The following is a 20262-nucleotide window of genomic DNA, read 5'->3' as shown; positions in this document are numbered from 1 at the left end:
GGCTCTGCAGCTGCATGCTTCTCCGGGAGTCCGGTTGGATAATGCCATGTAAAAAGCGATTGCGCGTACTTCAGCCTCAGTGAGCGAGGTATAACGCCGTTATACCGAGTTATACCAGCACTGCAACACTGTCTGCGACCAGCCGCTCTATCGGAGATAGGATCACATTGTGTCATGTTTTGCTAGAGGGTCGTGTATATGTTTATTATTCCGAATAGATCTACACAGGCTTATAGCCTATAATACGTGACATTTGAAGCAGGCACCACTGCTGTTGTAATTGTCTGGTAATAGCTGTTTCGAGTGTTTATTATTACTGCCTTCCTATACCCAGTTAAATCTGTCTTCATATCTCACGCCCCAAAGGCGATAGCGAGGGGGGTGTACGCGTGTAGGTCAGTGGCCAATCAGAGCGCAAAACGGGAACCCGGAAACACAACTGGGTTGGTAAAAGCATACACGCGTCCAGGTGAGCCTCATCAGCTGATGACCCTCCCAGCTCTCGTGAAAACAACAAGGAAGCAAACAGGAAGTTCAGCAGGCTGAGTGGGAGGGCCGTCGCTCAGCGTGAGTTAGTGTGTGTGTTTGTGTTTGTGTGTGCCCTCCATATACTATTGTAACCTGAGACACAGCAGACCTCGTTGCCGTGACAACCAGTGCCCCGGGGACCAAAGTCCACTAATGGCGGGAAGAACTACGGAGAAGGTAAACACTTCATCTGTCTCTCGGTACTGTATGTCTTGTGTTTCTCCGTTTGTCTGTCTCTCTCTCTCCCTCTCTCTGTCTCTCTGTTTGTCTCTTTCTCTCTCTCTCTCTCTCTCCATCTGTCACTGTATCTGTTTGTCTCTCTTTCTCTCCATCCGTCTCTGTCTCTCTCTCCATCTGTCTCTGTCTCTCTCTCGCTCTCCGTCTGTCACTGTCTCTCTGTCTTTCTCTCTCTCTCTGTCTCTCCGTTTGTCTCTCTCTTTCTCCATCTGTCACTGTCTGTTTGTCTATCTCTCTCTGTATCTCTCACTCTGTCTCTCTCACTGTCTCTCTCACTCTGTCTCTCTCTCTCCCTGTCTCTCACTCTGTCTATCTGTGAGTCTCTCTCTCTCTCTCTCTCTCTCTCTCTATTGTATGGCAGTCTGACACTGTTAGCCACTGAGCAGCTCCACCTGAGCAGTTGGGGGTTACGTGCTTTGCTCAAGGGCATTTCAGTGGTTGCTATTGAGGGAGGGGACTGGTATTTATATGTTTAGATGTTCCATTAGGACAGCGCTGCCTAGATGAGTAAAGTCACGGGTTGCTAGTTTAATACTTAAGCTTCAGAGGAGCAACAAGAGACCTGAGAGGTCAGAGGTTAGTGTGCTGCTAGTCAGTTTAACCCTTCACAAGCCAGTGTGGTGCCAATCTCATTCCAGGGTAAAAATCTGTTCGGCTGTCAGTTTATCGCGTTAATTAGATTAATTAATTACACAGCAAATTATCTCGTTATGAAAATTAACACACAATTACAGTTTTTCTCAATTGCTTTGGTGCATTTCTCTGATCAGAATTAAAGTTCTCATAACTGTTAGTTCAACCTCCACAACATTTTGTAATTTGTGCACATCATAGTAGCAGTTTCTCATTCCTCCGAACAAATTGCAAATGCTTTTGGACATGCATCAATTGCTTTCATACAATTCTCTGCTGTTTTATAACATTATCATTTGCTTAGGTCATGTCAGTCAAAATGAACTATACTTATGACTGCTGAATAGTCATTCCCTATAAAACTAATAGTCCTCATTTCATTGCTTGAGTCATTAGATACAAATATGTTAAACTAGTTGTCAAAATCTGTCAAGCAAATTTTATACATTTCTTTATAATTTTTCCCCTGAATGGAGCTGGATGCCAGGGAATCGCTGCACATATTCAAATATGTTGATGAGGCGGGTTTCAATCTGGCAAAAGGTAGAAGGTGTGGAAGGAATCGCATTGGACAGAGAGCAACCACTGATGTCCCAGGCCAACCAGGAGGGAATATTACAATGTGTGCAGCCATCTCAGAAAACAGCGTCCTCACCCATATGCCCCGCATTGGTCCATACAACACACAACATCTGCTGACTTTTTTAGACACTCTTTACAGGGACATAGTCCCTGAGAATGAGAGGGGCCTAAATGGTGACCATCTGACCAAGTACGTTGTTGTATGGGATAATGTGCGTTTTCACCACGCAATTCTGGTCACACAGTGGTTTGCAGCACATGAAAGGATGCTGGTGGAATATCTCCCTCCCTACTCCCCATTCCTGAATCCAATAGCCAGACAGACAGGAATGTCTGGATGTGAATGAATGATTTACAGTACTGTGTATGTTGTATGTTCCAATTCAGTTCCAATATGTACTGCAATATTGTTTACAGTTGTGCACAGCTCTACCCAAAGGCCAAATGGTGTTTCTTATGTTTGTTGTAAATTAGTTTGTATTTTTCTTTTGCACAATGCTGTGAACAAATTAAAATTGCAAAGAGCATATGCAGTAAAAATGTGAAACATACGTGTCTTGTACTCATTTACCTCACTAAATACAGCAATGTGTAACTGTAGATTTCAAATGGCTGTGCAAATAGTGTATAGTGCTGTCTTGAGCATTTTCAGAAAGTGTCACCAAGATCTGACTTTTTTTGCATTGGAAAACACTTACAGAGTGAACTGTCATAACGAAAACATGGCAAAGCCATTTGACTATCTTGTTCATAAACAATGGTGTCAGGACTTTTCATTTTGATGACAGTGACACTTTCATTGACATGAATACTTGCTTTTGAGGAATGAATTATCCATTTTGAGCAAGTGACACGCTTCTGCAGGTTATCACCTAGGTTTTGCAGTTTGAACTAATTGTTTTGAGAAATGCACTAACAGTTATGAGAACTTTAATTCTGATCAGAGAAATGCACCAAAGCAATTGAGAAAAACTGTAATTACAAAAAAATAAAATATTAATTTTTTTTTGTATCTCATTCATTCCATACGAACGTAGAATACACATTTATATATATTTTTTTAAATGGTCCATTTGCATGTTCTTGGTATCTGATTCTAGGGATCTCAGGGAATGTATTCCCAGTGTCAGAAATACTGTGTCTGTTACTAGGCTTGAGTAAATTGTAATGAAAAAGAAAGCAATACGCTTGGACCAGCACTCTCATACCTGTCTTGTGTTGTGCGATTGGGGTCGGTTACAAACCACAACACTACTACTACTACTACTACTACTACTACTACTACTACTACTACTACTACTACTACTACTACTACTACTACTACTACTACTACTACTACTACTACTGCTACTACCAAAAAAACATTTCATCAATGACAAAACTGAGGAAAACAAAAACAAACCCTGTGAACTTAAACATTGGCTAGCCATCAACACTGAGGAAGGAACATAATTGTTCCGAAACATGTTTGTTTCAGGCTGCCATTAAATAACCAAAATCTGTGAGTGCTGGTCCAAGCGTATTGCTTTCTTTTTCTATTATACTCCACGGGATTTCAGCACCCAGTGTTATAATTTGTGAGCGCAGTCTATCTTGACTTATAAATTGTAATGAACCAAATAAGAATATCAATTCAAAATATTATTTTTTTATCTTTGACTGTGCGTAACACCATGCTAAAATTGACCAGACCTGAAAAATCTAAGCAAATGAATAAAGGAAAGATGATTAAACAGAAGGTTTTGTAGATATAGTACTGAATTCTGCTATCTGGACACATGCAATTTGAAATATGATTATATAATATAGAATATCAGGCCTAAAATGGCTATGCGATTAATTAGATTAATTAATTACAAATCCTGTAATTAATACTTTTTTTTTATCGCCTGACAGCACTAGTTCCTACCCTTGAAAGAAATGTGATAAACTAACAATATATGTATAAAGTGAATTTCAATATGGTAACGTCAATCTGTCATCATCAGGGCCGCCTGGGAGAAATGCGAGGCCCTGTGCGAGATTTTACGGCTGTGGGTAGGGCGTTCCACATTGATGTGGCATAATTGCGAAGTCGTCTTTGCGGACCCCTAGGTTTTTGTAGTAGTCTATGATGTGTTCTACCCCAAAATGCCCTGAGTGGGAGGGTAGTTTATTTAACCAGTGTTGTGGCTATGTTTGTAAACAATATATTTAGGTATTTGGCCACATCCAGCTTGTCTGTAATGAGTGTTTTCTGTCTTTATGTTTGTATGGTTGTTGAGTAATTTCCAAAAGTTCACAGGGTTTGTTTTTGTTTTCCTCAGTTTTGTCATCATTGATGAAATGTTTTTTTGGTAGTAGCAGTAGTAGTAGTAGTAGTAGTAGTAGTAGTAGTAGTAGTAGTAGTAGTAGTAGTAGTAGTAGTAGTAGCAGCAGCAGTGTTGTGGTTTGTAACCGACCCCAATCGCACAACACAAGACAGGTATGAGAGTAAGCCAAAACAGGGCATTTATTCAATACAAACAAAAAGCGGCACTGTCCCTTTAAGGGAGAACACAAAAACACTGGAACAAAGAAATAGGGAAAAATGTGGCACTATGCCTTTAAGAGGCGAGCAGGCTAAGGGGAAGGCTAAGGGACAGGGCAGGAACAGGGGCACTGGAGAGGGGAACAGGGACAGAGGCCCGGGGAGGCGGGCTGGAGACAGGGACAGAGAAAACAGGGTTAAGGCCTTGGACAGGGCGAGGGCCAGAGCTGCTTACAGGGATGGCAGGGTTCAGACGGCGGAGGCCTGGCAAGGAGATCCTCCTCGGAAGTGAAGAGACGCATCCTCCCGTAGAGGATTAGGAAGCGATGCGCGCCGGCTTGAGCGTCTGGAGTAGGAGCGGCGTCTGGAGTTGGAGCGCGCCGGCTTGACGTCTGGAGTGGGACACTGGAAAACCTCCCGTAGAGAATTAGAGAGCGCAGACTGTGTCCCACTCCAGGCAAAGGAGCGCGCCGGCTCGAAGAGACGCATCCTCCCGTAGGATAGGAAGCGATGCGCGCCGGCTTGGCGTCTGGAGTGGAGCGCGCCGGCTTGGGGTCTGGAGTGGGGCGCGTCTGGAGTAGGAGCGCGCCGGCTTGAAGAGCGCGCCGGCTCGGGGTCTGGAGTGGAGCGCGTCTGGAGTAGGAGCGCGTCTGGAGTTGGAGCGCGCCGGCTAGACGTCTGGAGTGGGACACTGGAAAACCTCCCGTAGAGAATTAGAGAGCGCAGACTGTGTCCCACTCCAGGCAAACGGCGAAAGGTGGTGATGAATGGCACAACGTCTCCCAGTGAGAACAAAGGAATCCTCCCGTGGAAGAATAGAGAGCGATGACGATGTCTCACCAGGAGCGCGGCGGTAGATGGTAGCATACAGATACAGAACGACCCGACGAGGACTGGAGGGGAAGTCCAGGTATTTAAAGCCCTCTGGGGCGCTAATCATAACTTATCACAGCTGTGAAAGGTAGTCCAAGGGTGGGGGCTGTTGAAGAGCAGAGGAGAGTAAAACAACGCGAGGGTGGGGGCTGGTGAGGTGAGGAGACAGGGAATTAAAGGTCCAGGGGACAGGCGAACCTCACAAGCAGTAGTAGCAGTAGCAGTAGTAGTAGCAGTAGTATTAGTAGTAGTAGTAGTAGTTGTAGTAGCCAGGGCCGCCGCTAGGGGTGTGCGAGCATTGCGGTCGCACAGGGCCTCGCGAGATATATATATATTTTTAATAAAAATAAAAATAAATAGAATGTTAACAATCACTTTCCATCACAGACCTAAAATCTAGTTTTGCTTACATGCTTATATATTTCACATTAGACACGTGTGTAGAATAGTGTTCTGGGCTCTGCGGCTCTGCAGATATACTATTGGTTTCATTCAATGACCCGTTTACTTTTGTGCAAAGCATCGTGGGAGGACTAACACTAGGGGGAGCTGGTTGGCGTCGGTCTGGTAGTCGGTAGAGAGATGTGAAGAAGACCGGTATTATCCACGAGGGGAGGGGGTACAGGTACGGGGTCTATTCGGCGCTATCCACGGGAGCGAGTGGATGTCTTGGCCAAGAGCATCCTACTTTTGAAAACCAAATGTGCAGCATCGGAGCAGAAGAAATAACGCAGCGTGCCGTAAGCTTATCAATACCAAGTATAGTGATTATGTTATGCCAATACGAAGAGGACGTTTGGCAGATGGACTGAAGATGAAAGTTGTTGCGTGTTAGAACGTTCAGTCAGGCTAGCCATGTCGGCTAGTAGCTTAGCTAAAGGCAGGGACAGCTAACTAGCGTTAGCTAACCTAGCTAGCTAGCGTTAGCTACGTTATCGAGTGCTAACGTGTGGCAGATAAACTAGGAACAGACTCCCAAGTTCATCCCAACGGGGGGGACAATATCATGGGACTGGTGAACTTTGTCATCTCCACAGTCGTCTCCTTCCTCTTGGACCTGATTCTGCGTTAGGGTGAGTTTTTTAATGCAATCTATTCTGTTCCCGCCGTGGATCTCTCTCTCTCTCTCTCTCTCTCTCTCTCTCTTTCTCTCTCTCTCTCGCGCGCATGCGCTCTGTCTCTCGCGCTCTCTCTCTTGCTCTCTCGCTCTCTCTCTCTTGCTCTCTCTCTCTCTCTCGCGCGCTCTCTCGGTCTCTATCTGTCTCTCTCTCTCTCACTCGGTGTGTTGCATCATGCAACAGGGTCTTCTCCGGTATCAATATTGAATGTGCAGTAATGCTATGCACTGTTATGCTGCCTGGACATTACTGCTCAACATGATCACTCCAGCTTTACAAGTTGCTCCCTGGGAACATTTCACACTGTGCTCGTGCAGTTTGTGACGTGTGTACTAAGCTTATAGAGTTCGATTCAAATAAGGCAAAACTGCAAATCTGCATGTCGTGCTTGAAAAATGTACCTGGCTTTAAGCTTGTTTATCAGGTTCCAGGGGTGTTTTATGCATTTTCCCTGTTACTGCCAGGTGTACGACTGTACAGGTGCATTGCCACTAAGCCTCGGGCAGCGCTATTGACTGTATGCCCAGCCTCGGGCAGTGCTATTATTTAAGAATACGCGGTTGACTGTATCATATGCCCAGCCTCGGGCAGCGCTATTATTTAAGAATACGTTGACTGCAAATGTTTTCTTTTTTAATTAATGAATAAAAAAAACAAAAAAAAATTGCGGTATTTTCCCTGTTCGAGTTCAGACAGATCCCCACTGGTAATGTGAGGCTAGATTGATGAAAAATTAATGGAAATCGATAGTAAAAAAAATAACGATTTAAAAACGAGATCTCTCGTCGGCTGGCACTCAACGGTTGGCATGAACTAACGAGAAATCTCATCGCTGGCACTCAGTGTTAACACTTTGATTGCCAGCGTGGCGTGCACTATTTATCCTTGAATGCCACCACCCACTTCAATGATAGCGCTCTAAATGCATAATCTATGTCTTAAATTATGTGTCTAATCTGCCCGTCGCTTATCAATGACTTGTTTGCAGTCAACAAACATTGTCGAAACGGATTGTTTTTTAATCCGTTAATTTCCATTTGATAGCATTTTGAAAAGCCCTCGTTTTCTTGAAAGTTTCAGGAAAATATATAGATTCCGTGATAAACGGCATTTACTGGAATATTCTGGAATACACAAACGTTGTAATTTTTCGGCCTATTTGTGAATAGTTTTCAAATAAACGCTAGATTATCGATAGTATATGTGTACTTATGCACGCTAGAGAAGCGGGCTGAAAAATATATTCTCTCATTTCCTGATCAGCACACACACACACACATGGGGCAAACGCTGATATCTGTGAAAGTAGATCCGATTACCCCAAGACTGGTAAAATAAATTGCTTACCTCAGATCCGATGTTCTTCAAAAAGATTATTCCAATTCCTGATCACCATTCCAAATATCGATTGCGTTTATTGATTCAGCGCTGGGTACTGTAAATATGTATTACACTTTGTTTTGCGGCTCAGCAATCACTTCGATCCTTCAGTTGGCTTGACGGAAAAGTAAAATGAGGAAACTGGACCCCCCCCCCCCCCATCAGTCTAATCCAATGGGGTGCAGTACCACAGGGAGAGACGATAGGGGGCGGTATTTTCCCAATGGAGCTCAGAGAGAGTCTGCAGCACTAGCGTGAGGCTCGATTGATGAAATATGAATTCTAATCGCTAATAAAAAAATATACGACAAACAAACGCTATATAGTGTTGCTGGCATTCAACTGGCGGCATGAACTAACGACAAAAAGCGTCCGTGGCACTCAAAGTGTTAAATAGTTTCAAAATATCAGTCATTTCTGAAAATAAGTTACAAAAGTTTTTAAAAAATGCGTTTTTTTTTGGAAAATAGCTCTTTATTTGATTATCATAAAAAAGTGTTTTCTATACAGAGATATCGACATCGGTAAATATTGGTATCGACCAGAACAGAAATATTAATATCGGTATCGGCCACAATTTTCACATCGGTGCATCACTAGTAGCAGTACAGTAGTAGCAGTAGTAGTAGCAGCAGTAGTAGTAGTAGTCTAGTAGGCAGTTTTCCTCAGGGCATAGCTTGCGCAACTAGGGGATGATGCAGCGCCAAACAGGTGCACAGTCATCCTGTACTCCTCAATGTCCCTAGTGACATCTCCCTCTGGCCACCAGAGGAAGCGCAGAAAATCCCTGTCTTCCTCAGCGACCTTCACCTGGTGGAACATGGCTTGAATGTCACCCATGAATGCCACCGGTTCCTCTCTGAAGCGAGTTAGCACTCCAAGCAGTAAACTGGCAAGGTTAGGACCCTGCAGAAGTTCACTGTTCAGGGATGCTCCTTGGAATGTGGCTCCACAGTCAAACACCACACGGAGGTTTCCTTTCCTCGGATGGTAGACACCATGGTGTGGGATGTACCACACTTTTCCTTTTTCACCATGCAGTTGTTGCTGCGGTACTTTCTCTGCATAGTTCTTCCCAATAAGCTTGTTCATGTATGCTGCATACTCCTGGTGCAAGCTTTTGTTATTTAGGAACAGTTTCCTCAAACCTTGGATCCTTTGCCTAGCGACTCCCACATTGTTGGGCAGACAGACCTCCTTGTTCCTAAAAGGCAATTTCAAACAGTACCTCCCCTCCTGAAGCACTGCTGAACTTTCCACAATTTCCAGAAACCTTAAGTCTTCTCTGGACATTTCCTTCTCCTTCACAGCTACTTCATTGAAGTCGTGATTGTACTGATTGGCCAGCATTTCTTCTAGCCTGCACACTGAGATCCTGTTGACCATAGCAGAGGGAAACTCTGTCTCCACAACACCACTGTTTCCATTCAGTGGACCATTAACGACCCATCCCAGCACCGTCCTTATAGCATACGGGCCATTCCTGTGACTGTTGATGACCTCCCAAGGTTCCAATATCTTGGGAGCGTTGGTTCCAATCAACAGGTCGACATTTGCTTTTAGGCGTGGGATGTGTACGTTGGACAAATATGGCCATTCCGACAGTTCTTCAGGTGTCACCATGTTCTCAGCCGTGACTGGCATTTTCTTCTGTGTGAGAACTTCCGGAAGAACATAAAAGTCATCGCTGTCCAAACCAGCTATCTCCAACCCAGTCAAGGAGTAAGCTGGAACAACTGTCTCTTGCCCCATGGTGCTCAACAGGAAGTTGGTTCTTCTGCCTGTGATATTCAGCCTCTGCATTAGGCGTTCAGAGCAGAATGTGGCTGAGCTACCAGGGTCTAAGAAGGCGTAGGTTTGTATGATGGCATTTCCTTTTGCTGCTTTCACACGTACAGGGAGAATGGATAACACACACCGGTCCTTACCGGCCCCTGTATGTCCACATGTTTGCAGTGAAGTTGGTTGCTTATTGGATGGTTCCTTTAACTGTTCTGGAGAAGATGGTTGCCTTTTGATGTGAAGCAGGGTGGGGTGAGTTTGACCACAGACTTTGCATATCAAGCGCCTTTCGCAATCTCTGCTCATGTGACCAACACATAAGCATGCAAAGCAAACTCCCTTTTCCCTCAGAAAGTGTATTTTCTCCTTGTGCCTCTTTTCCTGAAGTTGTTTGCACTCCTCCAATGAGTGACTGCGAGCACAGAAAAGGCATCCAGCTCTCCTAGCATTCATTGTACTTGATGTTGGTGATGTCAGCTCCTTGGTTCTCTCAGATATGTCCATGGTTGTTACCGTGGTGGCGACAATATTTCCTTTTACTCTGTTGGGTGGATATGATTTAAACCTGGTGAGAGATTTTGTGCCAACCACACCAGAATTTGGATCCTGTATGTCACCAAACAGAGGGTCAGAAAGAATACTGACGCGGCGCTCCACAAACTTGATCATATCATTGAAGTGAGCTCTTTCCTGGGTATTTTCCATGATGCCGTGAGCCGTACTCCTCCATTGCTCCCTCATCTTGAATGGCGATTTTGATATTATGGCCCTCATGTTGACAGGCATGTCCAACTCCTGCATGTACTGAAGCTCCTCCATTGCATTGCAGCAGCCACACAAGAATAAGGAGTAGGCTTGAAGTGCCTTGACATCCTCCGATTTTATTGTTTGCCATGCCAAGGCCTTTTGCATGTAGGCATTTCCTATTTTGTACTGATTTCCAAAGTGTTCTTTAAGAAGACCCTTTGCCACTGCGTAACCACGCTCAGGAGCCATATGCTGGCAGCTACGCACCAATTCTTGTGGCTGTCCTCTTGTGAACTGCTCCAGATAATACAAAGCATCAGCTTCTGTTGCCTTTTCCTCCACTCCTTGTTCAAATGCTTTGATGAATGTTCTATATTGGAGAGGGTCACCTTCAAAGGTTGGGATATTTCGTGGTGAGACCTGGAATGCTGCTGCTGCACCAGAGCAGCAGTTATCTCATTTTGCCTCTCCATGATGGTAAGCATGTTTGCAGGTTGGTTTGAATTGATTTGAACATTATCAGTTGTTCCCATTCTGCTTTCCTGTTCCTTGTGGTTGTGGTTATATTGGCGGTTAGTAGCAGTGCTATGCCATTGACCACGTTCCTTTGGTCTCACATCCACAGGCTTGTTTGGTGGTATTGACAATTGTGTCAATTTACTTCGTTGTGTTAATGTCCCAGGTTGATATTCTCTTGCAACAGGATTTAAGACCTTGTGGTGTTCCCTTTCAAAATAGGAATTCATTGCATTTGAAGGTGCATGAGATGAATGTTTACTTTCAGAGGAGTGCAACACGGCCAACCTTGCAGTGGTTGCAGCCAATTCAGTGTCCACCTCCAGTTGTTCCTTTTTTCTTTTCAACTGCAGTTCCTGCTCCTTCAACTTTAGTTCCTGCTCCTTCAACTGTTGCTCCTGCTCCTCCAAAGCATGTTTTTCTTTTAGAGATTCAGCACGAGCGAGAAGTGCAGCTCTATCGGCTTCAGCTAAAATCCTGGCAGATGACCTGCTACTTATTTTTGAATATTTGCTCACAATGTTTGACACACTGTCATTTGGAGCAATACCATCATCAATTAAATGCAAATCACCTTCAGTTGTTTTACCATCATTTTCATCATGTACATTCATTATACCTTCAATATTTGAAAACCCATAGTTTTGCATTTGAAATACACTCATTGATTGACAACATTTTTGCTTTAAACCAGGTGTCTTGTTCTTCTTTTTCATCATGTAACGTATAACCCAACATATTGTCATATATGCATTTCGCCTCATAACACACCTGACTCAAATCTGTAAGAGCATTCTCTACTTTTTCCTTCTCATTATTTAACATGAAACCAAGAATTGCATCATTTATCTTGGCTGCCATGTTAAATTTACGTTTCCTGCTGGCTTCCAATTTGCCACAATGTTCTGCAACAGCCTTGGCAGTCATTTTAACGACACGTTTCCCAGTGACGTCACCGCTAGCAGCGGAGGGCACTGTGGTCTCCATGGGAACTTTTGACGCCGGTTTGCGCGTCTCCATGTTATTAGATAGTCTGAGTTAAAACGAGATGGCTGGCGAGTCGCGCAACAAAGTCAATACAAAAAGGTCCGTGTGTAAAAGTAAAAAAGTCAAGTGTTATTCCACTTCAGCAACCATGGATTTATGCTCAACCCCAAGTTATGTGCGCACACAATTTTTACATGGCCATGTATTTATATAGTGTAGTGACTACAGTATTGGTTCGTGTTCATCTTCTGACTATGTTGTGTAGTGGGAGGGAACTAATGATCTGGCACCGGGGCCAGAGGGGACATCTATTTAGGTTGCACTGGTTGTTATTCATTCATTGCTGTGCTGGGATTCATGTGCTGGTGTTCTTGTTTACTGACGTGGCTTTGTACATTAAACAAGCATTACGTTACCTCCGTTTATTCCTCTTTCCTCCGGGCACTACACTGGTGACCCTGACGTGGATTTTTGTTACGGCGGATTGTGTACAATAATCAGCGAACGAACATTCTTTCAAAATGTCCGGACGAGGAAGACGTTCTGGCCATCGGCAGCCATCACCATCCCCCGTCAGGGAAGCGCCCACGATCAAACTACCTGAGTTCTGGGAGGCGGCTCCGGCTGCATGGTTTGCTATTGTGGAGGCAAACTTCAACAAGAGCAACGTGGATGACGACGACGACCGGTACAACCACACGGTGGCAGTGTTGGGCAGCTCCACCGCAGCTCGAGTGGTAGGTTTTTTGTCTGATCCCCCGGCGACGAACAAATATGAGCGCCTCAAGACCCTACTGCTAGATACATTTGAACTGTCCGCTGCAGAGAGGGTGCGCCGCTTATTTTCTATGTCGGAATTGGGAGACGAGAGACCTTCTGCCCGCATGGAGAGGATGCTGAATCTGCTGGGGAGAGAAGACCCCATGATCCTCTTTACGGAGCTGTTCATGCGCACGCTGCCGGCACAAGTGAGGATGGCACTGGCCAACACCGACATCGTGGGCCCCCGCGCCCTGGCCAGGGAGGCGGACCGTTTCGTTTTGGCCATGCCTCAGCGGTCCACCGACCTGCTCGCTCCCGCGACCGCCCCGCCACCGGACCGTCGCAGGAGAGCGAGGGATGACGCCAGGCCTTCTGGTCAGCACGGTAACGCAGCGGGCCATTGCTTCTTCCATGCCACGTTTGGCGCCAAGGCCAGACGGTGCCGCTCACCCTGCACCTTCGGACCTATGGGAAACGGCGGGGCCGGCGCTCAGTAGTGGCCCTGAGCGCTGGCGTAACCAACAGGCTGCTCTTCATCCGAGACACCGCCTCTGGTCGCAGTTTCCTTTGCGACACGGGTGCCCAGTGGAGCATCATTCCGGCAGAGAGGTCGGATGTGGCAAAAGAAGAGCGCGGTCCGCAGTTGGCGGGTGCGGACGGCACGCCCCCATCCGCTCTTACGGCACAAGGGCGGTGGACGTATGCTTCGGAGGACAATGTTTTTCGTGGGATTTTGTCGTTGCGGCTGTCACGTTCCCCCTCCTTGGCGCGGATTTTCTGTGCGCCCACAACCTGCTGGTGGACGTGGGGAACAAGCGCCTGGTCAACTCGCAGACTTTCGCTTCCTTTGCATGTACGCAGGGGGAGGCCATCTACGGCGGGTGGTCCAATACACTCGCCGAAAGTGACCAGTACCTTCGGCTGCTCGCTGAGTTCCCCGACCTGGGCAAGCCCACTTTTTCCTCGCCCACGGTAAAACACGGGGTGGAGCACCACATTGAGACCAGTGGGCCGCCCCTCTACGCCAGGGCCAGACGCCTCAACCCGGAGAAGCTGGCCGTCGCCAGGGCGGAGTTTGCGCACATGGAGCAGGTGGGCATCGTTCGGCGCTCGAACAGCCCTTGGGCGTCTCCCCTGCACATCGTTCCTAAGTCAGACGGTGGGTGGCGCCCATGTGGGGACTACCGCCGCCTCAACGACGCGTCCAAGCCTGACCGCTACCCGGTCCCGCATGTCCAGGACTTTGCGGCGAACCTGGCAGGCAATCGCTTCTTCTCGAAAGTGGACCTTGGGCTTTTCGAGTTCTTGCGAATGCCGTTCGGCCTGAAGAACGCGGCGCAGACCTTCCAACGCCTCATGCACTCGGTGCTCCGGGACCTGCCATTCCTCTTCGTCTACTTGGACGACATCCTCGTAGCGAGCGCCACTGAGGAGGAGCACCTGTCCCACCTCCGAACCCTGTTCTCACGGCTCAGCCAGCATGGGCTGATCATCAACCCGGCGAAGTGTGAGTTCGGGCGGGGCGCCATCGACTTCCTCGGGCACCGGGTCTCCGCAGAGGGGGTGACCCCCCTCCCCTCGAAGGTGGAAGCTGTCGCCGCGTTTCCGCGCCCCCGCACAGTCAGCGAGCTCAAGGGGTTCATCGGGATGGTGACTTTTTATTATCGTTTCCTCCGCCACATCGCTCACATCCTGCGGCCTCTGTACGACGCCCAGAAGGGCAAGACGATGAAGCAGCCGGTGGACTGGACGGCGGAGCGGGTCAAGGCTTTTCAAGACACCAAGGAGGCCCTGGCCCGTGCGGCCATGTTGGCCCACCCCTCGCCCTCGGCGCCCACCGCTCTCACCACGGACGCCTCTGATTTTGCTGTGGGAGCGGTGTACGAGCAGTGGGTTGGGGACGCCTGGCAGCCGCTTGCCTTCTTCAGCCGCCAGCTGTCGCCCAGGGAACAGAGGTACAGCACGTTCAACAGGGAGCTCCTCGGGCTGTGGCTTGCTGTCAGGCACTTCCGTTTCTTGCTGGAGGGACGCGAGTTTACGGCCTACGTGGACCATAAGCCGCTCACGCACGCCATGTCCAAGGCGGCGGAGCCGTGGTCCGACCGCCAGCAGCGCCAGCTCGCCTACGTGTCCGAGTTCACCACGGACATCCAGCACGTTGCTGGGAAGTCCAACCAGGTGGCAGATTGTCTCTCCAGAGCGGTGGTCGGTGCGGTGCAGCTGGGTTTGGACTACGTCAGCATGGCTGCGGACCAGGCCGCCGATCCTGCCGTCCAAGCTCTCAAGTCGTCGGACACTGGACTGCGCCTGGAGGAGGTGGTGTTCGGTGACGCGGGGGCTACGCTCTTGTGCGACGTCTCCATGGGTCAGCCACGGCCGGTGGTCCCCGCCAACTGGAGGCGCCCTGTCTTCGAGGCCATACACAGCTTGTCTCACCCTGGCAGGAAGCCGTCCTCGCGACTGGTGTCGGAGAAATTTGTGTGGCAGGGGCTCAAGAGGGATGTGAGAGCCTGGGTCGACACGTGCACCGCCTGCCAGCGCGCCAAGGTGCATCGGCACATCAAGGCCCCCCTGGAACAGTTCTCTGTGCCCGAGCGGAGGTTCGACCATGTCAACGTGGACCTGGTGGGACCGCTGCCCCCCTCGCACGGATACAACTACCTTTTCACCATGGTGGACAGGACGACTCGCTGGCCGGAGGCGGTCCCGCTCTCCTCAACGACGGCCCCCGACCTGGCCCGGGCATTCATCTCGGTGTGGGTCTCCCGCTACGGCACCCCGGCTGATCTCTCCTCTGACCGTGGCTCACAGTTCACTTCGGAACTGTGGGCGGCGGTGGCGGAGAGTCTGGGGGTCAAGCTCCACCGTACGACCGCCTACCATCCGCAGGCAAATGGGCTCTGCGAGCGTTTTCATCGCTCCATGAAGGCCGCCCTTCGAGCCAGCCTCACGGACGGCGACTGGCTGGACAAGCTCCCGTGGGTCATGCTGGGGCTCAGGACGGCGCCAAAGGAGGACCTCCAGTCGTCGTCGGCCGAGCTGGTTTTTGGACAACCGCTACGGGTCCCCGGTGACTTTATTCCCAGGTCGACAGAGCCCTGGTCTGCCGCTGCTCAGCGCGCCTCGCTGCTGGACAGCGCCAGGACTTTCGTCCCGGTCCCGACTACGCAGCATGGGGTCCCTACGTCGAGGATGCCCCCGGAGCTGCACTCTGCGAGGTTCGTGTTCATCCGTCACGATGGCCACAGGACTCCGCTACGCCCTCCTTACGACGGACCCTTCCGCGTCATCGAGGCCAGGGCCAAGAACTTTGTGGTCGACGTGGGGGGTAGGCCTGAGTGTGTTTCCGTGGATCGCCTCAAGCCGGCATACTTGGACCTTGAACTGCCCCTGGACTTGGCCCTGCCGCCGCGCAGGGGCCGGCCCCCGGTCCTGCCTCCCCTGCCACGCCGGGGCCATTCCCCCCTGCGACCCCTCGGACCCCCCGCCGCTCGTGAGCGTCTGGTCACTGACCCCCATCCTGCTCGGCAGGAGGATGTGACGGACGCTGTCACACCCCCTCCCGCACCTCCTGACTTTACCTACAGTCGTAGGGGCCGGGCCATACGCCCTCCTCACCGTGAGGATTTCGTATATTGAGGTGAACACTGGGGGGGCTGGTGTAGTGACTACAGTATTGGTTCGTGTTCATCTTCTGACTATGTTGTGTAGTGGGAGGGAACTAATGATCTGGCACCGGGGCCAGAGGGGACATCTATTTAGGTTGCACTGGTTGTTATTCATTCATTGCTGTGCTGGGATTCATGTGCTGGTGTTCTTGTTTACTGACGTGGCTTTGTACATTAAACAAGCATTACGTTACCTCCGTTTATTCCTCTTTCCTCCGGGCACTACAATAGCGCTATAAACATACCTCCTTGCGTTGGGTACCATGCTGTCGCTCACGGACCAGTACTCGCGGTCCAGTACGGATCCTCAGCCAAACTTCGGGTCAGCCCCGGTGTGTTCCTCGTCCACGAACGGCTGCAGGCGGCTCCCCGATGCAGCAGCAAACAGTAGAATCCTCTTCCTCCACAAATGACAACAGCAGCTCCTCGTCTTCCTCCGGTGGAGATTCTCCGACGTCCCAAACGCAGCGAATCTTCCCCAGTCTCAAACGAGAGTCCTACTGGTGCGTGATTTTTGACTAATATTAAAGGAGCTCCCGTCTTATACGGAGCTACTGAGCGGTTTTGATCCCGCAGCTAGACTGGTTGACGCGCCGTTATACTCCTGGTCTCATACCAAAACAGTCCTTGTCCCAATGACACAATGCAGGCAGCTTTACTTGGAAAATGATATTTATTTGCTTCACCGTGCAAACAGAATATCCTCGCTTTTGTTCCTTAAACTGATTAAATAATAATGAATACAATATCTAATTGCCTACAAACATTTCGCCCTGTGGCGTGTTTGTGCGTGCGTGCGGTCAAAAACCATTGCCCTTTTCCGGGTCAAAACTCCTCCTCATACAGGTGTACCTGACTCTTAAATAAAAGAAGCGCCACCCCCTGGTCACATAAATCCACTGCACATTAAACCCATTTTGGCCGTTACAGTAGTAGTAGTAGTAGTAATAGTAGCAGTAGCAGCAGTAGCAGTACTAGTAGTAGCAGTAGTAGTAGTAATAGTAGTAGTAGTAGTAGTAGTAGTAGTAGTAGTAGTAGTAGTAGTAGTAGTAGTAGTAGTAGTGTTGTGAAGGGCCAGATTAACACTGAGAATCTACGGTTTATTGTTTATATAACTTGTATATTATTTATATATATAAGCTATATCCCTTTAAGCCTCCGTTTGAATCATAGCATTATTCGCTTTCCTCATTGGACGGCGCCCTTGGCATTGGCGGCGCCAGGCGGTCGCGTCCCTCAGACAAGTTCAAAGACGAGTCTGGACAAGTTCGGACATGCCCTTGGCAGCGCATTGATTCCGGACAAGAGATTCGGTTGCGCCCTAGAAAGCACTCTAAGTATAGTTAAGTTCCTTCTGAAGGTGAAAGTCAAGTGAAACGTCTCTTTCCCTTTCATCAGTCAGTGTTTATTCTAATCAAACGCTCCCTTAACTGATGTCAGGGTGTGTTTGGTTTGTGATGGGGGCCCTCCCTCAGGCAGCCGGGGCCGGGGGGGTTTGCCCCAGGTATGAATGGAGAAAGAGCCTGTTTGACTGCAGGGTCTTTGATACCTCCAGCAGGAAAGACTAATGTGGAACGTTAAAAGCACTCCTGACCTGGGACCTGTGGACTTTCAGAAAGAGTTTACAGCCTCCAGCCAAGCCATGTGGGCGGCTGAGGTCGAAGTCGTCATCTAGTATTATCTAAATCTAAAGTATGGGACTTGATCATACTTAGAACTGCCGAAATCATGTTCAAAGCTTCACACAACTCTCTTCCAACCCCCATCCAATAACGGTTCACTGAGAGGGTAGGAACCAGGAATTATAATCTCAGAGGGAAACAGAAACGTCAGCAACCGGGTAACCGGGTGCAAGAACCTCTAAAATCTTCTTTTTTTTAATCAACTTTTTTCTTCTCCTATTTTTCTGTATTTCTCCTCCCGTCCCAATTTAGTCGCTCATGCCAATTCCCCCATCCCCTTCCTGGTCGTTGCGCGCATTTTCCCCCCACTTGCCGGTCTAGGGAGCCCTGAAGTCTATCAGACGCTTCCTCCGATACATATAGGAGACAGCCAGCAGCCTCTTTTCACCTGCCAGCGAGGACTCTCATTGGGTGAAGTGTAACGCGTGGGAGGATCACACTACCTTCCCCAGTTCCCTCCCTCGCTGTGCAGGCGCCCCGACCGACGTGTAGGAGTCGCTGTTTACAACGACCAGGACCCACGCCGCCGGCTTTCCACCCGCTGACACTGCCAATTGTGTCTGTATGGACGACCGACCAAGCCGGAGGCACCACGGCATGAACCAGTGAAACTCCTCGATGTCAGGTGAAAAGAAGCGGCTGGCGATTCCACATGTATCAGAGGAGGCACGTGGTGGTCTACACCCCCTCCCCAGACCAACAGTAGAGCAGCGCAATGTGTTAAATATCTGAAATCTAGCCAACTAATATGACCTCAGTACACTGTGTGTGTGTGTGTGTGTGTGTGTGTGTGTGTGTGTGTGTGTGTGTGTGTGTGTGTGTGTGTGTGTGTGTGTGTGTGTGTGTGTGTGTGTGTGTGTGTGTGTGTGTGTGTGTGTCAGATGGGGCCGTGGTTGTGCTTGCTGCTGACCTTCATAACTCCAGTCACAGCTAAAGTAGAGGTAAGTCCTGATTCATTAACTATTAATAATAATTCACAGTTACATTTAGCTGACGCTTTAATCCAAAGCGACTTACAAATTGTCAGCAGGACATGGCAGCTATAATAATAATAATCATCGTTAGGGTTTGCCCCCTAGTTGACCAAACGTTAGTCGATGAGAAGAGTTTTAGTCGACCAAGCTGTCATTGGTCGGTTGGTCGCCGGGGAAACAAACTCCACTCAGGAGCTGCTCCTTGTCAAAATGAGGTCACACCTAGTATGGGCCGTGTATGAAACCATGTGATTGGCAAGCGACGTTTGCTCCAAACCCCGCCCCCATCGTTTTCATTGGCTGAGGGCGAGGATTGGTTTTTCTGCTTTTACAGGTTGTCAAACCCTGATTGGCTGTGGAGCTAACGTTAGCTTGTTGCCCCTGGTAGCTATAGCTGATAACTATAATTGCAGAGGGGTCAGACAGACAGACAGACAGACAGACAGACAGACAGACAGACAGACAGACAGACAGACAGACAGACAGACAGACAGACAGACAGACAGACAGACAGACAGACACACACACAGACACACAGACACACACACACACACACACACACACACACAAATACATGTATATGTAGCAGTCTGGAAAATATGGTATATTATTCAGAACTGCTGACTGTGTTTATATCCCTTTTTGTACACAAAGACATTCTAACTAGTGTCATTGATTCACACGAGCAATGACACAAACGTCCCCTTCCGAAGAGCATTGGAATACGGATTATAAATGACAGTATGGATTCTTATTCTACAATGCGTCTCCCCTTGTGACTGGCAGGCGGGACCTGCAGGGGGCAGTAGCAGGCAGAGAGTGGCGGCGAGAGCTGGGAGATGATAAAGAGAGGAGTCGAGCGGAAGTCGCGCTCTCTTCGGTAATGAACTTGACAGCGAGTAGTCACAGCGAACGGGGCTCTGGATAGCCCGTTGCTGATGTTATGCCAGGGAGCCCCGTATGAGGACAACGGGTGATAACGAGTACTGGCTAGTGGACACGATAGCCTAGCAGTACCGGCGATATTATATGAACAATGAGTGCAGAGACATGCACTAGCCATCGGGTTATAGCAGTTACAGTATGCGGTATAGGTAACGTGCGGTTAAATAATTATCTCAGTCTTTAAGCACCGGGTTACAGTAGTTACAGTGAGCGGTATAGAGCGTGCGCCCCAGGACAAACGTGGGCCAACAACCAGTCTGCTCCGGCCTACTTCGACCAGACCTGCGACCGGCTGCCTGCGTTCAGCCTGCCCCAGAGAGCTTCACTCAGATCTGCACC

At 48.7% G+C, this 20262-nt stretch overlaps 1 protein-coding gene across 2 annotated transcripts in view; it reads left to right on the top strand.

Annotated features, from left to right (window-relative positions):
• Positions 1-557: 557 nt before the first annotated feature.
• Positions 558-20262, top strand: part of LOC311242868 (uncharacterized protein) — a 46239-nt gene continuing 26534 nt past the window's right edge. Inside the window, exons 1-2 of one of the 2 annotated variants that reach the window (XM_084331933.1) lie at positions 558-705; positions 18886-18945. In XM_084331933.1, the coding sequence (XP_084188059.1) occupies positions 682-705; positions 18886-18945 (84 nt within the window). In that variant the 5' untranslated portion in view covers positions 558-681. The remainder of the gene's footprint in view (positions 706-18885; positions 18946-20262) is intronic. The other variant, XM_084331934.1, reaches the window with a different exon arrangement.

Source organism: Notolepis coatsorum, assembly GCF_963971535.1.
Source record: "Notolepis coatsorum genome assembly, chromosome: 16".
NCBI lineage: Eukaryota > Metazoa > Chordata > Actinopteri > Aulopiformes > Paralepididae > Notolepis > Notolepis coatsorum.
Note: the sequence above shows the minus strand (reverse complement) of the source record. Positions and strands in the feature narration are given on the sequence as shown.